The sequence below is a fragment of the Aedes aegypti genome, chromosome 1, assembly GCF_002204515.2.
Source record: "Aedes aegypti strain LVP_AGWG chromosome 1, AaegL5.0 Primary Assembly, whole genome shotgun sequence".
In the NCBI taxonomy this organism is placed as follows: Eukaryota; Metazoa; Arthropoda; class Insecta; order Diptera; family Culicidae; genus Aedes; species Aedes aegypti.
The window spans coordinates 74,136,670-74,157,961 of record NC_035107.1 but is presented as its reverse complement, the minus strand read 5'-3'; the positions used below and the strand labels follow the sequence as shown (position 1 = coordinate 74,157,961).

General features: G+C 39.4%; 2 protein-coding genes across 5 annotated transcripts in view; one reads left to right on the top strand and one right to left on the bottom strand.

The window, feature by feature from the left end:
* LOC5574257 overlaps positions 1-8,590 on the top strand; it is a 102,308-nt gene extending 93,718 nt beyond the window's left edge. For all 4 annotated transcript variants that reach the window (XM_021840054.1, XM_021840063.1, XM_021840057.1 and 1 more), the window contains one exon: positions 7,980-8,590. In XM_021840054.1, coding sequence (XP_021695746.1) covers positions 7,980-8,135 — 156 coding nt within the window. In that variant the 3' untranslated portion in view covers positions 8,136-8,590. The remainder of the gene's footprint in view (positions 1-7,979) is intronic.
* On the bottom strand, positions 8,193-9,177 carry LOC5574256. The gene is made up of 2 exons (XM_021840078.1): positions 8,885-9,177; positions 8,193-8,830 (listed from the first exon to the last, which is right to left on the bottom strand). The coding sequence occupies exons 1-2, from the start codon at positions 8,977-8,979 to the stop codon at positions 8,602-8,604; spliced, it is 324 nt and encodes a 107-aa protein (XP_021695770.1). The 5' UTR covers positions 8,980-9,177; the 3' UTR covers positions 8,193-8,601.
* Between the last annotated feature and the right edge of the window lie 12,115 nt (positions 9,178-21,292).

Below are 21,292 nucleotides of genomic sequence, written 5' to 3'. Positions count from 1 at the left end.
CCTAATGTACATAAACACATAGATAGGCAAATTCAAACATATGTGCAAGTCTCTCGAAATCAAACAAAAAAAAATACTCTGGACCCCCCGACCGATTATTTTGGTTTTAGCAGCAAATGAACGCGAGAAACCTAGACTTTATTGTGGAGAAGTTTCAGACTTACCTATATTTTTTTGTAATAAACTTGTTCTACGAAACACACCGTGTCACTCAAATCACCACTCGTGTCACGAGCACGATAAGTGCTTTCAAAATATTTCTTTGGCTTCAGCCGAAATACGCAACCAGTGCGTACGAATGTTCACTTACTCCTGTGCCACGGGCACAATCAATTCTTAAACTCAGCCACGGGCTGCACGAAGCACTCGCCGGGCAACATCACGCCACGTACACGCTCACTTATTGTCTTTGGCCACGGGCCACTCCACACAGTGTTTGCTAATAGCCACGGGCTATTACACTGCACACGGTGCAATTAACTTCCGGAAATTGGTACTACACACACGTAGGATCATGCTACGGACACGATCTCACCCAATCATCGATCACGGATCGACGTAAATTCCGAAGGAAATGCGATCATAATCAAAAACGCAATTTGATCACGGGCTACGCTATTGCACATAATACAGTATTTTTTTTTCGAACACACACTATGCCACGGACATGATCGTCTTTCGGTCACGGCCGCACTTGTGCACTTGGTGCTCTTCTACCACACACGAAACAGCAACAACTTCCGGACACAACATCCGGGAAAACCACTCACAACATCCGGCTCGAAGGACCAACATGTTCCTAAGACAGCTCAGGAGATTGGGGTTTTCATTCAGTTGCATTCTTCCTTTTATCGGCTGTACCATTCACCTCTTCACACACGCTAGCAAGCTTTCAGTCTAGGCGCGCAAACAGTCTACACATGAAAAGCTCTCACATTAAACCCTGCTATCCTGCGTTGCGTCAAGTACAAGATATTTCTCAAACACCCTTGAACAATCTCTGAAGTAATTCTTACAGGGCCTATCGAGGGATTCCTTAGGAAATCTCTGGGGGAATTTATGAAAAAACCCTGGAACATAAAATATGCTTTTTGGCTACGCTGTTTGTTTTTCATCGGCTTCGACTGCGTAGAAGAAAAGCATATTTATTGAAATATGCAGTTAATTGTCTACCAGCTCATCCTTGGAACAATTTCTAGAGGAAATCATTTAGAGATTTTTCTGAAGCAATCCTTTGTGAAATTCCTGATGAAAAAGCTGAAGAAATCTCTACAGAAATCACTGAAGAGATTTTACTAGAGAAATCCCTGGATGAATCTCTGGAGAAATTACTGTAGGAAGGGCTTCTGAAAAAAAAAAATCTTGAAGAGGTATCCTACGGAGAATCACTGTACAGAATTTGCAGCTAGGGTTTAAAGAGAAGTTCCTGGAAAAAAAACCCCTGTAGAGACACTTCTGGAGAAATCCCTCTAATAATTCTTGGAGAAATCCCAGGAGTAATCTCAGGTGGATTCCATGAAGAGATTTTCCAAAAAGAATCAATGTAGAGTGTTTATTGGAGATATTTTTGTAGAGGTTTTTCTAAAATATTCCCTGAAATAGTTCTTAAGATAATTTCTGAATAAATCCCTGCAGGAATTTATAAGAGAATCACTGAAGGATTTTCAAGAAGAACTCTTGGAGGAATCCCCGAAGGATTCGTTGGAGGCTCAGAACGAGTCCTTGCAGAAATTCCTTGGGAGTCCCTGGAGGGTTATCTGGAGAAATCATTAAAATAATTCATGTCGTGATTTTTCTTGTTGTAACTCTGGAAGAATTCCTGCATGAAATTCTAAAGGAATTTGTGAGTTGTGGAACACCTGCAGTAATTCCTGAAGCGATCCGCGAAAGAATCCCGAAAGAAATTTCTGGAATAATTCCTGAAAGAATCTTGAGAGGACTAATTGGAGATATCTAAAGAAATCACTAGATAAATATCTTGAGTATTCCTTGAAAAAAATATCCTGGAGGAAACCTTGGAGATATGAAAACCAAAAATTGAACATTAACATCTATCTTTTTTTTTAAATTTTTTTATTAGTATCATTCCAAACATTACATTCATTATTTCTTATATCTAGGTGTTCTGTGTTATTAGACAACACTTTCATCCTAATTTGGTAAAACAAATCTAAGATTTTATTAACATTTTGTTAATAACATATTACATTTCATTTGCCGTAGCAATTCAGTTTTTTTACAGGTGAGTTGATTTCACCTGCTTATAAGAGAAAAAAAAAACGCTTTGAATATACTTAACCTAAACATATAACGCATTAATCGTGGTAATAGAAGATTGTAACGATTTTTGCCTGAAATTATTGATTATTTTATTTGACAATTGTTTCAATGTTTCAACATTGGATATTCTATGTAACTCATTGGTACTATACCAGGGAGGAAGCCTCAGAATCATTTTCAAAATTTTATTTTGAATTCTCTGCAGAGCTTTCTTCCTGGTATTACAACAGCTAGTCCATATTGGTACAGCATACAACATGGCTGGCCTGAAAATTTGTTTGAATATCAAAAGCTTGTTCTTAAGACAAAGTTTAGATTTTCTATTAATAAGGGGATAGAGACATTTTACATATTTATTACATTTGGCTTGAATGCCCTCAATGTGATTTTTGAAAGTTAAATTCTTATCTAGCATGAGCCCTAGATACTTAACTTCATCTGACCAATTTATTGGAACCCCTCTCATCGTGACAACATGTCTACTTGAAGGTTTCAAATAAAGAGCTTTTGGTTTATGTGGGAGTATTATTAGTTGAGTTTTGGAAGCATTAGGAGAAATCTTCCATTTTTGCAAGTATGAAGAAAAAATATCCAAACTTTTTTGCAATCGACTACAGATGACACGCAGGCTTCGTCCTTTGGCGGAGAGGCCTGTGTCATCCGCAAACAAATATTTTTGACATCCCTGAGGTAACTCAGGTAAGTCAGATGTGAAAATATTGTATAATATTGGTCCCAAAATGCTGCCTTGGGGAACACCAGCTCTTACAGGAAGTCTTTCAGATCTGGAGTTCTGATAATTAACCTGAAGTGTACGATTTGACAGATAACTTTGAATTATTCTAACAATGTATGTTGGAAAATTAAAGTTTTTCAATTTTACAATCAAACCTTCATGTCAAACACTGTCGAATGCTTTTTCTATGTCTAGAAGAGCAAGACCAGTAGAGTAGCCTTCAGATTTGTTGGAATGGATCAAATTTGTTACACGTAAAAGTTGATGAGTGGTCGAATGTCCATGGCGGAACCCGAACTGTTCATTGGCAAAAATAGAATTTTCGTTGATGTGGGCCATCATTCTGTTCAAAATAACCTTTTCAAAAAGTTTACTGATGGAGGAAAGCAAACTGATTGGACGATAGCTAGAAGCTTCTGCAGGATTTTTGTCTGGTTTTAAAATTGGAACAACCTTAGCATTTTTCCATTTGTCAGGAAAATATGCTAATTGAAAACATTTGTTAAATATATCAACTAAAAATGATAAGCTACTTTCTGGAAGTTTCTTGATGAGGATGTAAAGAATTCCATCATCGCCAGGAGCTTTCATATTTTTGAATTTTTTAATAATAGTTCTCACTTCTTCCAAATCAGTCTCCCAGGCATTTTCGAAAACGTTCTCTTGATTGAGAATATTTTCGAACTCCTGAGTAACTTGATTTTCAATTGGACTAGTAAGTCCTAAATTAAAATTGTGCGCACTTTCAAACTGCATAGCAAGTTTTTGAGCTTTTTCGCAATTAGTTAGTAATAATTTGTTTTCCTCTTTCAATGCCGGTATTGGCTTCTGAGGTTTTTTCAAGATTTTAGATAATTTCCAAAAGGGCTTAGAGCCAGGGTCCAATTGAGAAATTTTATTTTCAAAATTTTTGTTTCTTAAATCTGCAAAACGTTTCTTGATTTCTTTCTGCAAATCCTGCCATATAATTTTCATAGCAGGATCACGAGTGCGCTGAAATTGCCTTCTCCTCACGTTTTTAAGACGGATCAAGAGTTTAAGATCATCGTCTATAATCACGGATTCAAATTTTACTTCACATTTTGGAATTGCAATGTTCCTGGCTTCCACAATGGAATTTGTTAAAGTTTCAAGAGCATTGTCAATATCAATTTTATTTTCTAAAGAAATGTTAACATCAAGATTAGAGTCAACATACGTTTCATATATATTCCAGTCGGCTCGTAAATAATTGAAAGTGGAGCTGATAGGATTGAGAATCGCTTCATGCGATATTTGAAATGTAACAGGGACATGATCAGAATCAAAAACAGCATGAGTAACTAATTGGCTACAAAGATGACTAGAGTCGATTAAGACCAAGTCAATCGTAGATGGATTTCTAGAAGTGGAAAAACATGTAGGGCTATCAGGGTATTATATTGAGAAATATCCTGAAGAGCACTCATCAAATAAAATTCTGCCGTTGGAATTACTTTGAGAATTATTCTATGACCGATGTTTGGCATTAAAGTCACCAATGACAAAAAATTTTGACTTATTGCGAGTCAATTTTCGCAAGTCAGTTTGGAGCAAATTAACCTGCTGTCCAGAGCATTGAAAAGGCAAATAGGCAGCTATGAAAGTATATTTACCAAACTGTGTTTCAACAGAAACACCTAAAGTTTCAAAAACTTTAGTTTCAAATGACGAAAACAGTTGATGTTTTATACGCCTATGAATGATGATTGCAACTCCCCCACATGCCCCATCAAGTCGATCATTATGATAAACAAAAAAGTTAGGATCTTTTTTTAGTTTGGATCCAGGTTTTAAATAAGTTTCGGTAATAACTGCTATATGCACGTTATTAGCTGTAAGAAAATTAAACAGCTCGTCCTCTTTACCATTCAGAGAACGAGCATTCCAATTTAAAATATTTAAATTATTATTTGGATCCATTAGAAAAACGTAATCCAATAACAATTTGATTTGTAAATTTTACACCTACTTGGACTGCTTCAGTCATAGTGGTGGCTTTGAACATTGCATCAATCATTAGATTCAATTGTTCAGTTAGAAAATTAAAATCAGAGGCAGACATATCATCTGATGATTTCCCATTGGAATTTTCGGTAGACGAAGAAGCGGGGTAGGAGTTACCTGTGGCGGTAGGGTTTTTTTCCATTTGATTTGAAACAAGCAGAATGGGTACTCATGGAACGAATAGGGGAAGAGTTCAAATTACCTGCTACGATATCGGCAAAGGATTTACCGTGTGTAGATACATTCGAAATTGAAAGATTCGAATGGCTACTCGACGGATTAAAATTTGTTTGTGAATGAGCATGATTATGATCTTCCTGATGCGTATGATTTCTAATCAAGCGATCGTAACTGAAAAATGAGCATTGTTCAATACTCTACCAGGCAAATTCCGGAAACGACCGTTATCGTAACGGATATTAGCCTTTATCTGCCTGGCACGAGCCTCAACGACTCTTTTGCGTGAAATGCATTCCCAAAAGTTAGCTTTGTGAGGGCCCTTGCAATTGGCGCATTCAAACTTTCTGGTATCTTCTTTCACAGGACAGTCGTCCTTAGCGTGAGAAGAACCTCCGCAAATCATGCATTTAGCATACATGCGACAATTTTTTGTACCATGACCCCACTTTTGGCACCGACGGCACTGAGTGGGGTTCTGGTAATTTCCTCCAGGTTTCTGGAAATGTTCCCACGTCACACGGACATCGAACATAAGTTTAGCTTTTTCTAAAGCTTTAATATTATTTAGTTCTTTTTTGTTGAAGTGAACTAAATAATGGGTTCTTTTTTTCATAATGATTACTTGGACTGGGGAAAATCCAAGTAAATCATTTATTTATTCCATTTTTGATCTCTTCAGGTGACTTATAGTCACTTGAGAGACCTTTCAAGACAACTTTGAACAAACGTTCAGTTTTGTCGTCATAAGTAAAAAATTTGTGCTTCTTCTCTTCAAGATTTAACATCTATCTATATATATATAAATAAAAATGGAGTGGTGTTCGTATGTCACGAAATGACTTGAGAACGGGGCAACTGATTTGCACAATTCTTTCATTGTTGTCTTCTTGAAGTGTTCCGACATGTTCGTGTGACGGAAAAGCTTAGGGAAGTTTTCGGAAAAAATGGTAAAACGGGAGAGTACTAATGAGGCTCTGCACTGTTTTGATTTTGCATGAGATTTTGACGTTTACTGGCCTTGTTGTTTACTAATTTCACGAAGGAGAAAAAGAGAGAGACAGATTTTTGTGCAGAGCCCCATGTGTCATTTTGTATGGGAGGTTCCATGATATTTTTCACCAGCCTACTTGATGGCAAGACGAAGTTTTCCGGGACCACTAGTACTCCATAAAAGCATTCATCATTAAAACATTAATCCCTCCATAAAATTGAAACAGTGTAGCCTTGAAGATTCTCTGCAAGAATCCTTGATTTTCTAGAGAAAAAAAATACCAGAAGAAATCGTTTGAAAATTATCTGGAGAAATTCTGATTTTTCCCTGAAAGAATTCCTGAAACAGATCTTGGAGGATTTCTGGAAGAAGTGCCTGGAAGAATCGCAGTAAAAAAATTTCTGGATGAATCACTAGCGACATTTCTGCAGAAATTCTGGAGGAATCTCTAAAGGAATCCCTGTAAATATTGTTTGCAAGAATCCTTAAATGAATTCCTTATCGAATCCCTGGAGAAACTTCTGGAGGAATTGCTAAGATATTCATGGAGACCTATCGGAACTGGTCTAAAATGTATCATGGAGAACAATAGTTCTTCCTGGAGGAATATCTGGCAAAAGCTCTGGTGAAGAAATTGCTATAAGGATTATAGTAGAGATTATCCCTGAATTCTCTGGAAGAGTCTATTTATATATTTAGAGAGGAATTCTTGAAGGAATCTCTGGGGGTTTTCCTAAAAGAATGTCGTTTTACATATCCAAACCTTGAATTATGCCTTGTCTAATGATTGCGATTCCTTATATATCATTTTTTCTAATTTCGAATGGAAATGGAAATCGAGTATGATAACTTCATATTTGAGAGGTCCATATAGCCTTAGTGGTAATCGCGCAGCTTTTCAGCAAGATCAAACTGAGGGGCATGGGTTCGAAATCCACCAGTTGAGGATCTTTCCGGGTTGAAACTTTTCTCGACTTCCCAGGCATACAGTATCATCGTGCTTGCCAAACGACAAACATAGGCAAAAACAGTCAAATGGCAAACCTCTCCGTTAATAACTGTGGAAGTGCTCACAAGAACTCTAAGCGGAGAAGCAGGCTCTGTTCCAGTAGGGGCATAACGCCTGGTATATGGCATGGTGACCATTTTCATCTAAAATCATGTATTTTGAGCCGTCGCATGATGGAGCTATATGATGGTCTGAAAATGTCTACATCACACCCTAGCGGAAACGGTTCCGTAATACTCCGAAAAACCGGCCAAATCTAGATGTTGGTCCTGTTGGTGCTTTTGTAAATCTGAATGAAAAACCATGAAATTTTAACCGTCGTTATATACATGTGTATGAACTATTGAATATGATATACGCCAGTTCCTTCTGAAACAGGTTCCAGGTTCCCTTGTGCCCAGAATGGCCATACTCACGAACAATTTCCAAGGTTCCATTCTAGTGTACCATATCTCTCATATAAACCTAAAAGAACGAAAATCGGTTCAAAGCCATGGGTCATTTTTGACCCTCAATGCATAATGTGTTACTTTTTCTTAATGCATTAGGTAATGTAGGAAGGTTAAGTCACTTGGAAACTCCTGGAAATCTATTACGCTCTACGATGTCTCTATGAAAAAGGCAATAAGACAGATTTCGGATAATGGACCGCATTTAATGCTAGTAGTTTTTTTATCCCTAAATCTCAAACGTTGTATTACCTTATTACCCATCGATTCTGTTCAAATATTAATTTCAAACTATTTCTTTACTTGCAGGAACAAAACGGCATCGTTTCAACCAAGGAAAAGCTCCCCACGCCAACGTCCTCTCCGCAGCCGGAATCATCTTCCGTCGTAGCCAGCAGCACGCCCAAGTCCTTGAACGTCGCAGACATGCTGCATGCCAAACTGAAAAGATTTTCTTCGTATTGAAGAAAAAAAAAACTGTGTCCCCACGAAGAGCAACCGTTTCTTCCAGTTCTGGTTTACCTGTGTTAAGTATTGTTCGTTCCTCTCCTGAGAACTGAATTTCATTTCATTTGCATTTGTGTTCCAATTTCCGTTTCGATGCTGTTCGAATTGTGTTGTTACCCTATATCGATTAAGGATTTTAGCTTTTTGTGCGTTTGTATTCCAAACTCAGCAGCGGCGCAAATCGCTGGTTTAGCAATTATAGGAAACATTTTCTGACGATAGTTTATTTTAATTCGTGATTCAAATTTAGAAATAGATTCAAAACCCAGCAAAGACACGTAGACATAGAGAGAAGTGGAATCTAGTTGTTGAGGCCTGACTATTATAGTGTGTACTGTTTTAGTGGATCGAGTAGCTATTAGAAAGAAACCAGCACTTTCTTGTGTAAATAAAGAGAGTAATATGACCAATCAGAAAGTGATTTCTAGTTTTCTTTTTTGTTTCCCGTCTTCTCCGGTTCATTCGCGTCGCCATTGCCTTTTTCTTCACTTTTCTCCAAATCGTCGTCATCGTTATCCTCAGCGTCGGAGTCCTTGGCCTTGGCGTTCTTGTTGGAAGGTTTTTGCGCTGTATCCTTCCTTTCTATTTTGTCATACAATTTACCCTGGGATTGCTCCAAATATCCCGGTAACCAAAAAATCGCTTGCACTAGCCTGAAAGAAACGCAAATTCAATTACCTAAAGTAATTTTTTATCTCGATCAATACCTGAAAAGAACCCAACCGGAAAATACCAAACACAGCACCGTGCCGGAGGTTTGCACCATCGCGGAATAATCCGGAACCACCTGTTGATGCTTCATCGCTTACCCAGCGGTCGATTTATAATTGGAACTGTCCGAAATATTTTGCCTTGAATCGACACAAGCTTTCTCGAGTTGACTTCAAAACTAATGCAACTGCCAATCAATCTGCGTGTGCGATAGTAAAGTATTCAGCCAGCACCGCACCACGTCATTTCCTCGTGTCGTCTCGTATTCCCAGCAGTTGCGTGACTCTTTGGAAATCATATGTTATGACTCTATAGTTTCCAAGGATACATTACACCGTCTGCATAGAATAGATAATACATTGATTGCATTCATCGAACCTGCGCCTTCAACTCGTTAACGCCCAGCGTCCTCAAATGAGGACAGTCCTTATCAAACAACTTGAAAGTATTACGAAATATAATGGTATTATGTTTGCCGAACTTGTTTTAGGTACGATATCTTTAACTCAGGTGACATCAAGGTGGTGCATTTCCATATAAAAAAATCAATCTGTAAAACTATTTAGTTCTGCCCTCAAATTTGTTCATTTCAACTACATTTTTGGATAAATAATATAATATAATAAATGGATAAATTGGTGGATAAGTGTATAAATTTTCGTTGGAATTCTTCTTAGAAATAATTTGTAGAGGAATATTTAGAGGACTACCTAAAGAATATTTGGGGAAATCGCTGGAAAAATATCTGATTTTTTATAGAAATTATTATAATGTAACCTGGAGAAAGCCTTGAAGACATCTCTGCAAAACACCCTACAGAGATTTTCCTAGAGAAATTGTTGGTGTTTCTGGAAGAATTTTTGAAGGAATAGCAGATGAAATCGCTTGAAGAATCTTTGGAAGAATCTCTGAAGGAGTAGACGAGAAATCTTTGTAAATCTCCTGGCGAAACTCCTGAACGAATTGCTGAAGGTATTTCTGGAGCCCTATCGGAACCAGTTGAGAAAATCTGGTAGTGAATAAAAGTTCTTCCTGGAGGAATCTCTGACAAAACCTGTTGGAATTACGATAGAGATTATTTTCGAGGAATTTCGGGTAAAATCTCGGGAGGAATTCTCGAAAGAGTTTCTGGAGAAAAACCTCTGGAAGAGTCTCAGGAGACATTTCGAGAGGAGTTTTTGAAGGAATCTTTGGAAGTTTTCCTGAAGGAACACCTGGAACCCCATTTGAACTAGTCCAAAATTGCGATTGCTGTCAAAAGTTATAATTGGACAGCGATAAAATGTGTTTTTACTTATAACTTAGCTTAGACTGACTACACCTATCAAAGGTTGCTATTCCGTGATTTACCGAAGTCAGTGAAGATGCACAAAGAATCGACTAGAAGTTTGGCTGGGATTGGCCATAATCTTCGTCAGTGTGCATAATTCAGTGCCTCTATTTATACAGGATCAATAACAGCGCCGGCCAGGTAATCACGTGCGACTGGAGGAAGGAATGTTAGTGTGTAACCTTTGCTATTTGGAGACCGTGTTTACCTCTGCATCTCCACAAAGATTACTGGGAGGGATGTTTGTTAATGGGAAGGATCGTTGGATCCCAGGATTCACTTTGATAAGCGATTGGGCCATGATAAACAATTATTTGTGATATAAACATGCCTTTGAGTATAATATTTTTAATTGGTATGAAAAATTGACCAGTAGAAGAAAATAAAGTCGACACTTGTAGTGTTTACACTCATGCAAATGGACTATCAATAAACATAGGAACTAGAGTGTCCATTTCCCGGCCATTTTGCTCGTCCCGGGATTCGGGACAAAAATCTGTGCTTGTCCCGGGAAATCCCGGGATCCCGGGATTTATCAAATTTTCAATAATACTAGCATTTCGGTTGAAATGGAAGTACAAATTTAACAATACAGTTTTTTTTTCAACGAAATAAACAGATAATGTAATTTTTCAAAATAATATGTTAATTATAGCAAATCACATTTCAGATAAGACTTTCTTATTCTGATGAAGTAACCTAACTTGACAAAATAACGTACGGGTTTGCTATGCAAATTCTCTATAACACTTATGAATGGAAGTATGATAAAAAGTTAAGTCATAATTTTAAAGCAATTTGCTTCGAACATTTGAAAAGGATAGAAATTTTTGAATAAAAGAAACGATTTAAGATCATTGAAGGTATTGCAGATCATGTTGAAAGTTAATTACTAAAAATTATTGACTGAAGTTTACTGCCGTGAATAGCAAGTCAGTCCCATTTGCATTTTGGTCAAAATTGAGTTTCAAAATATCAGTTTTCATTATATCTTCTTATGATCTTTCAGCTGCACTAACGAGAAATCCCTTCAATGTCAGTTACTCGTATCCACAATCACTTTTTGTTCAGTTATATTAGGAAAGAAAACACCAAGTCGAATTGTCCCATAATAAAAAAATAAATGCATGTCATTCCCACTGCAGATTTTCGCATCGTGTAACACAAAAATGAATCGTTATTTGCTCATCTTTATATTTTTCTTGGAAACGTAACGGAGTGAAAAGCAAATTATGAAAGTTTCATTGAGATCGAAAAATGTTTGAATCTTCTGGATTTTTTTAGAATATTTGTATGTAAAACGAGATTGAAAACTTCTCTCTCAATTTTCTCAATATCTACTTTTTACATATGGTACTGACTTGCGATTTGCGGCAGTCCAGATGTACTTTCAAATTTGTTATCTCAGCATAGGCTTATTAAAACGGCTAATGTTAGAAAGAAAAGCATTACAAATTTTGCAACTAGACAAATTAAAATATGTGTTTCTTCTTTGTTAAATTGATCTTTGCATGAAAATAATTACGCGTTTATTCTTTTTTTCATTGAGGAAAAATGTCATTGTTTTTCATTGAAAATTAGTGGTTTTCATCAAATTCTACGTACTTTTCGGGAATCCCGGGATTCCCGGGATGTCAGAAATAAAATCCCGGGAAACGGGAAATCCCGAAATTTGTCAAATCCCGGGACCTTTTGTCCCGGGATGTCCCGGGATGGACACTCTAATAGGAACCCCTTATGACAATTCGCCACAAGAAATCGGATTGAAATTCATAAATTTGCCTTATGAAACCGAAATTTGAAAACAAAAATAGTTTTCGCGGCAACCTGGAATTGAACCAAGAACCTTGCGATCGGTAGGTTCGTGCGTACACCCCGCGCCTATCGACGCCTTGATGTGGGGTGATGCTGAAACGATACATAAAGCGTTCGTATTGCAATAATCGTTCCACCTTTCATGAGGCAAAACGTATGAAATTCGATAGTCCAGTTCGCTACGTGTAGCACCAGATGAAATTGAAAGTTCGAGTCTTCGGCAAAGTTATTTAGAAAGTCAAGTGGAAAACAGATTGATTTATATATTTTTAATTTCATACAAGTTTTATCTCATAATTTTAATTAGAAAGAATATTCAAGTTTTTGGTAAAGTTGTTCACGAGGTCTAGGAAATTCGGAAGGCAAAGAGTTAAGTTCATAATTTTGTCACTAGGTAGCAGTAATGAACATGTTTTTTTTTATTAAGGTGCAAGAAAAAATGGCACAAAAGTCAGAACTGAAAAAGCAGTTTTCTCCTTTTAAAACAACAAATTGATGAAAATAAAAACACACAGACTTTTTATTTGGCAAATAAAAGAGCTGTGTGTTTCTATTTTCTTCGATTTGTTTATTTTAAAAGAGAAAACTGCTTTTTCATTTTTGACTTTTGCACCATTTTTACTTGGGCCTTAATTATGATTCATGGTTTACGGCTAACCAGCCGAGTGGAAGTTTGACAACTACCGAAAAACTAAACATTAAATATACTTTGCAATTGGATTAAATAAACAAATCGATGTGAAGTTTTGCGAAAAAGTTACACGTCTTCGCGGTGAGAATCGAACTCACGACTTTCTGATCTCTATTTAGGGCGCATTACCCCTACACCACGAGAGGACTCATGGACGCAGAAGTTAACCTGAATTCGATTTCAGCTCAATAATCACGTGGTCCTTTTTCGCAAAGCGGAAAGGTGATTATAAAACGAAGCCACACCTCAAATTTTCAAGAGCACAAGACTTGAGAACCAAGCAGCGCTTTGCATTGAAAATTTATCCCATTGGTCACCACCAGCAATTAAGCAATTTGATTGATTTTCAACGCGAACTTTTGACAGATTCTCCAGTCTTGTGCACTTGAAAATTCAAAATTTGGCTTCGTTTTATAATCACCTTAAATGCCCATCCAAACACAACGCTTTCTATTTATATCCAATGCCCAGCCCGAGAGCGCATTATGTTTTAGGTATTGAAATATTACACATCACTCGCCAACGACGTGCTGGCTGAGTGTAGTGAACATGTTTATTGAAGAATTGTTGTTGTTCAGATAGCCTTTGGCATTTGGAAGTGAAAGTGATTATGATCAGAATCATATCATATTCAAGTGTTTCAGATCTGATGCAAGGCTTCGGGTATGTTTAAATGCATGTGCGAGTGATTCATGCCTGACGCAAATCATATTCAAATTATTCAAGTCAGAAACTCCTCATATCCCAGTGATTCAGGATTGATTGTCTTTATATTCAAGTGATTCGTGTTGCTTCACTCCATACCCTAGTGATTAATTTCTTTTTTTTTGTTTTACTTATCTCGTTTATTTGGCAGGCTCAGGCGCCGTAGGGCATAACAGAGCCGAAATCTTTTCTTTTTTTTACATTATTTACATTTTGAAATTTGAACTTATTTTAAAAACTATGTTAGTTTGCGGAAGTTTTAAGGTTAGTGGATACATTTGAAACAGGGAAGGAAAGGATTTTTTGGAATTTCTTAAGCTACTTAGACTACTAAGCTGATGAAGCTTGAAGGGACAGGATGTCCAGATCTGTAATGAAACTAAACAGAAACGGTTTGTGGGAGACACGACGAGAAGAGGACAATTTGAATGGGAAAAAGAAAGACAGGGAACGAACACAATCAAACCCGGATATTGATACGCTTCAAAAACAGATGGATTAAATTCATATATTCTAAATCAAGGCCCGCCAACACTTCCCTGACAGGTTTCTGCTGTTTTCCTCGGATCCGGAGAGTTTCAGTCAGCTCAGATCTGACGCCACGATGTTCAACGCATCCCCACACAACATGTTCGATATCCTGGTAAGCCACGCCGCAAACACAGAGATTGCTTTCTGAGAGCCCAATACGGTGGGTATGCGCGCTTAACGAATAGTGATTGGACATAAGCCGACACATGACACGAATGAAATCACGGCTCATGCCCAACCCCTTAAACCATGGCTTTTTCGACACCTGTGGAAATATGGAATGCAGCCATCTACCCATTTCTCCGTCTCTCCATTTCTGTTGCCAGCTGATCGGGAGACCTTGATCCAATGCAAAAAATTCTTCGAAGGCGATTTGACGCTCGTAAACATCGCCTTCTTTAGCGCCTACCTTAGCCAGAGAGTCCGCTTTCTCATTGCCAGGAATGGAGCAATGCGAAGGGACCCAAGCTAGGGTAATAGTGTAAGAGCGAATTGACAAAGCACTCAATGCCTGGCGTATTCTATTCAGGAAGTACGCTGAGTGCTTCACCGGCTTCATTGACCGAACAGCCTCCAGAGAACTTAAACTGTCGGAAAAAATGAAGAAGTGCTCGGGTGGGAGAGAACTGATGTACTCTAAGGTGTAATATATAGCTGCTAGTTCAGCAACATATACAGAACATGGTTTTTGAAGCATGAAGGAGGCGCTATGAGAAACGTTGTAAACACCGAAACCAGTGATATCATCCATTTTTGACCCATCAGTGAAGAACTGTCGGCTCTCGCTGACATGCCCGAATTTACTTGCAAACATGGGAGGGATAAACTTTGAACGAAAGTGATCTGGTATACCATGGATATCTTGCTTCATGGACAAATCAAATACTACAGAGGAACAGTCGAATTCTAGGAAGTTATCACGATTGGTGTTAACCGAAGATGGGCTAACCTCCAGCGTCATGTACCAGTAGTACACACTCATGAAACGAGTTTGAGGGTTATGTTCAAGCAGCTTTTCGTAGTTTTCAATAACCAATGGATTGAGAACCTCACAACGGATGAGGAATCTGAGTGTTAACTCCGCGAAACGATCTGTCAGGGGCTGTACTCCTGCAAGTACCTCTAAACTCATTGTGTGAGTCGAGTTCATGCAGCCTAGCGCGATGCGAAGACAGCGGTACTGAATCCGCTGTACCTTCAGCATATGTGTTTTCGCCGCGGATTGAAAGCAAAAGCTACCGTACTCTAAGACCGACAAGATGGTTGTTTGGTACAGCTTGATCAGATCTTCCGGATGGGCTCCCCACCATGTTCCGGTTATAGTTCGCATGAAGTTGATTCGTTTTTGGCATTTCTGTGTCAGATACACAATGTGTTTCCCCCAGGTGCATTTGGCGTCGAACCAGACCCCGAGATATTTAGAAGACAAGCTATGAGTGATTGTCTTACCCATGAGTGTAAGCGGAAACTTGGCAGGTTTGTGTTTCTTTGAAAAGACAACCACCTCAGTTTTCTCCGCAGAGAATTCGATACCCAGCTTTAAGGCCCAAGTAGACAAATTGTCCAGAGTATCTTGTAAGGGTCCTTGTAGTTCGGCTGCTGTTGGTCCTGTGACAGAAACAACACAGTCGTCTGCAAGCTGTCTTAACGAGCAATTTTCCATGAGACAGTCATCAATGTCTCTCACATAAAAATTATAAAGAAGGGGACTCAGACATGATCCCTGGGGGAGACCCATGTAGCTAATTCGTGAAACTGACAAGTTGCCATGAGTAAAACTCATATGCTTCTCGGACAACAAATTGTACAAAAAATTGTTCAAAATTGATGAAAGGCCACTTGCGTGGAGTTTGTCGGAAAGGACATCAACACAAACTGAGTCAAAAGCACCCTTAATATCCAAAAACACTGAACCCATCTGTTCCTTTTGGGCAAAGGCAAGTTGAATTTCTGAAGAAAGCAGCGCAAGACAGTCGTTCGTTCCTTTGGCTCTGCGAAAACCAAACTGTGTATCTGACAGCATGCCATTCGATTCAACCCATTTATCCAGCCGAAAGAGAATCATCTTCTCTAACAACTTGCGAATACACGACAACATCGCAATTGGGCGGTACGAATTATAGTTCGACGCGGGTTTCCCGGGTTTTTGGATGGCTATTACTCTCACCTGCCTCCAGTCATCCGGAACAATGTTACACTCCAGAAAGTGATTAAACAAGTTCAATAGGCGCCTCTTTGCGACGTCAGGTAGGCCCTTAAGCAAATTGAACTTGATTCGATCCATTCCTGGAGCGGAATTGTTACATGAAAGGAGAGCAAGTGAGAATTCAACCATCGAAAAAGGTCTATCCATGGCGTTCCTATCCACCGGAATATCTCGTCGCACGCGATCAACAGGAACGGAATCCGGACAAACTTTCTTAGCGAAATCGATAATCCACCGAGGAGAGCTCTCTCGATCTTCATTAACCGACGATGTATTACGCATTCTTCTTCCGACGGTCCAAAGCGTTCTCAACGAGGTCTCACGTGATAATCCTTCCACAAAATGACGCCAATAACCGCCTTTCTTCGCTTTGACCAAGCTTTTAAACTTGCGTTCAAGGGAAGAATAGCGCTCATAGTTGTCAATTGAACCACGTTTCCGGAAGTCTTTAAACGCGGCGGATTTCTCGCGATAGAGTGCCTTACACTCTTCATCCCACCACGGATTGGGAGGCTTCTTGCGAACCGACGGACCAGGCACAGGACGGCGTTGGGCTTGAAGAGCGCTGTTGAGAATCAACTCGGATAAAAAGCGATACTCGTCCAACGGAGGAAGTACTTCTACCGCTTGTTCTCCATCAATGATCGTTTCCGCGTACTTTCCCCAGTCTATGTGCTTTGTGAGGTCGTAGGCGAGATCGATGGATGAAGACTGTTGTGTTCCATTGGAAATTGAAACTACGATCGGCAAGTGATCGCTACCATGGGGATCCTGGATTACCCTCCATGAACAATCCAGCGATAACGAGCTTGAACATATTGAGAGGTCTAAACGGCTATCCCTAGGACTTCCATCTTGAGCTGGAGGTGCCACTCGTGTAACTTCCCCAGTGTTGAGAATTGTCATATTGAAGTCGTCGCAGAGGTCATATATCAACGTTGATCGGTGGTCGTCATACAGTTCCCCCCAGCCTGTTCCGTGGGAGTTGAAATCCCCAATGAACAACCGTGGTTCAGGCATAACAGAGCAGATGTGAGAGAGATCTCTGCGAGATATCGCCGATCTCGGAGGAAGATATATGGAGGCGACACTGAGGCTTTTGCCTCGGATAGTCACCTGACATGCAACGACTTCAATGCCTGACATCGGCGGCAGATCGACTCTGTAGAACGAGTGATGCTTTTTGATCCCCAAAAGCACTCCTCCATATGAGTCGGATCGATCCAGGCGAATAATATTAAAATCATGGAAAGGAAGGGTCACATCAGGTGTTAGCCATGTTTCTGATAACGCAAAAACATCGCACTGTAAATTACTAACTAAAAATTTAAAACTATCTAATTTAGGCATAATACTACGACAGTTCCAGTGTAGAACAGAAATCATATCTTCGACCTCTGTGGATAATTTATCCATCAAAAGATATGATCGTTGCAAGGAGGGGCATTCTAGAAGCCAGTTGCTTCAAAAGAGGAGTCACACATGGAAGCAATCCTTTGACAATGTTCTTCACTGGGTCAGAAGCATTGAAGAAATTAAGGATGATATCTACAATGCCAGAAAGCGTAAACATTGGAACGCCCTGAGGTTGCCCTAGGGGCTCCGAATGCGAACTTTCTTTTGGCTGAGCAGTTTGAAATTTTGGAATATTTGGGATTTTAGATTTTCCCGGTAGTGGCGGAAAGTCTCTTTCCTCTTGGAGTTTGAATCCAGGAGGTGAAAGCTTTGAGACTTTCGCGACAGGCTTAGTATTTTTCATGGCTGGTGGGTCATCACTGCTAGACAGATTCCGAGGCTTTTTTGTGGGTCTCTGGAGTCTCACACGCTTCCTCGATGAACCCTTGAAAACGAAGGAAATTCCTTCACCAACCTCAGAGTCGGAGCCCTGATCATCAAGAGACAGAGAAGAGTAGATATTTTGGGATTCAGCAGACGGAGCAGCCTTTTTCAACATCTCGGCAAAACTACGCCGAGAGCGCTGCTCTAATGATCGTCGCTGATGTTGCTGCCGGCGTACGTACGTCGGGCAGTTTTCGAGGGCATGTGGTGGACTTTCGTTGCAATAAACGCATTTTGGCGGTATACTACATGCACCATCCACATGTCTCTCCCCGCAAGAAGCACAGCGAGGTTTATTGCAGCAATACTGGGCAGTATGGCCCAGCTGCTTGCAATTTGTGCAATTCATTACCTTCGGTACGTACAGCCGCACAGGTAAACGAAGTTTGCCGATTACAAGAAAATTCGGCAAAGCAGATCCGGAAAAGGTCACACAGAAGGATTCAGAATGTGAATAGATCTTCTTTTCTCCCACCAGGGATACGGAATGCAATTGCTTGCATTCCAGTATGGGGACAGATGGGAGAGAAGGGTTTTTGAAGCGACCACAACCTTGCATCAATTCTTCGCAGGTCATACTGCCTTCGGTGACCACTCCCGCAATCTCAACCCGATGGCTTGGCAGATAAGTTTGGTACTCACGAGTAAAGAGCTCACAGGCCACAATCTCATTGGCCTGTTTACGGTCACTGACGGTGACGCGCAGCTTACCAGAACCCACTGTGTCAATGGCGACAACGGAAGAGAATCGCTTAGTCAGATCCTTACTAATCTGAATAGTGTTCAACCGTTTGCCTTTGGATCGAAAGAAAACAACAAAAGGCCCACCAGAGTCGGGCGGGTAGGCCTTGAGGCGAGGGGACGTCGGAGATGGTAGAATATTGGTGTCCATTTGAGACACATCAGATTGAGGGGACACACATGGATTGGGCATAGAGGTGTTTGTGTTTTGTTGGTTCAACACATTCGAAGACTCAGTGAGGGGATACGACGTTCCCCCGCCATCATCATCTACACCCATTGCGGTAGCTTAACACCGCAAAGGGCGCACGAAAAACTCAAACTAACACTATTCACAGAAATGGAAATTGAATCAAACTGAAAAAAAAACATACAAAGGGGAAAGGGAAGAGGGAAAACTTTCACACGCAGTAAAAACTAATCAAAAAAGACGTGAAGAGGAGAATGACAACGAGAGGTACTTATCTTTTACTCTATCCACGCTGGCGTCGTCGATGCTGTAACCGATGGGCGTCTACGCTTGGGGAGAGGTAGCAAGTAACGTACGACCATTCGCTGGGACGCGTAGATGTGTGGTTGATCTCCGCTGTCCACGCTATACGCACACCACAGACGATGATCGCACTGATGAACTCTGCACTGCACACAGGTAGCACACGGGACGGGGTGCGAGCTGCCTTCGATGATACACGTGATCAAAAAAGGACGGTCTGGTTCCTGGTTCGCTGGTACGGTGTATGTGTGGTTGGTCTCTCACTGCCTGCCACCAACCAACACAGGCGTCGATAACGATGGTGACCACTGTCGGTGTGGAGAGCGCACCGCTGTGCACGCTATATGCATACCACAAACGATGATCACTCAGGTAGCACACGGGACGAGGTGTGAGTTGTCTTCTACAATACACGTGATCGGAAAATAACCACGCAATGGCGAAAACGTTCAATACTTTTGCGCAAAACTCGATTAATCGGCAACACAATGGCTTCGCCAAAAGTGTTCCGCTTCCAAGCCGAACTAAGGCTCTTCACTGCACTAAAAACACTTTGCAATAGGCGTCGAAATACCAAAGATTTGGAAAAACGGGGGTGAACCCGGACACACGAGAACTATCGACTGTCTCGCACGGTAGCTCAACAAGGAATGAGTGATTAATTTCTGATCCTCTTTATATTCATGTGTTTCAGGTTTGAATCACCTCATAATCAAGTAACTCAGGTTTGGTTTTCTTTATATTAAATAAATTATGTCAGATTCTTGTGATTCATACCTGATTCACTTCATATTCAACTGTTTCAGGTTTGAATCACAATGTTCGATTGATTTCAAGTGGTTCATGTCTGTTTCACTTCATGTTCAAGTGTTTCAAGGTTGATTCACTTTATGTTCAATTCATTTATACCTAATTCACTTCAAGTGATTTAGAATTGGTTCACTTCATATTTCAGCGATTCATGCCGGATTCACTGCATATTCAAGTCGGTCATAACTGATTCACTTGATATTCAAGTGATGTAGGTCTGAATTACTTTACATTCACCTGTTTCAAATATGAAATACTTGATATTCAAATAGGTCCGGTCTGATCCACCTAAAATTTAGGTCATTTAGTTTTGTATTACCGTATATCGAGGCCAAATTGATCATTTTTTCACAACTTTTTGTCATGATTTCCTTTAGAATTCAAAAATTTGTAAAATTGTTTCGGTAAAATCAGTACTTCATTGATCTCTATCAGTTTATGTAATCGTTTTTTTTATGAAATAAAATTCAACATTTCATAAATTTAGTTTTAATATGAAAATCGTAAATGACATATTGGGGCGAATTTGATCACTATATAATAAAGCATATTTTAGAATGTAAAATTTCCCTATCTACTAAATTTGGGTCTCCTGAATCTGAAAATTATGTCAAAATTCTTACAACTCGTGTATTTCATCATTTTATTGCGAAATTACTTTGTAAATCTGCATAATACGCCTAAAAGTATGCAATTTCCCTTGAAATTAGCACGTTATTCAACAATAAACGGTTTTACGAGCGAAAACCTAGTCTTGTAATGCTGTACGATTTCAAAAATGAGTTCAGCACTTCACACTGAAGCTAACACAATATTTTTAACACTCAAAAGTTTACATGCAGGCTTAGCACCAGCGGATTGTTTATCTTTATTTTATTTATTTATTTATTTCGTCAAGCATAGGAAGACTACAGTGCCGACATTTCCAACAGTATTGCTAACACCTTCAAAAACTGTGAATTTCTAAGCAAAACTGACCTTAATAAAAATGAAATAATTTAAAATCATCATTAGACATCTATAAACTAGAAAACTAGGAACTGTCTGTGATGGCAACGAAGTATTTAGCATCCTTGAAAGGAAATGCTATTTGGCACCGACCTGATCAAATTCACCCCAGTGATCAATTTGCCCCCGGATTACGGTACTGAATTTTCCAGTTGATCAGGTATGATTCAAACAGTTTAGGGCTGATTCACTTAATTTTCAAGTTAATCATGCCTAATTCACTTCATATTCAAGT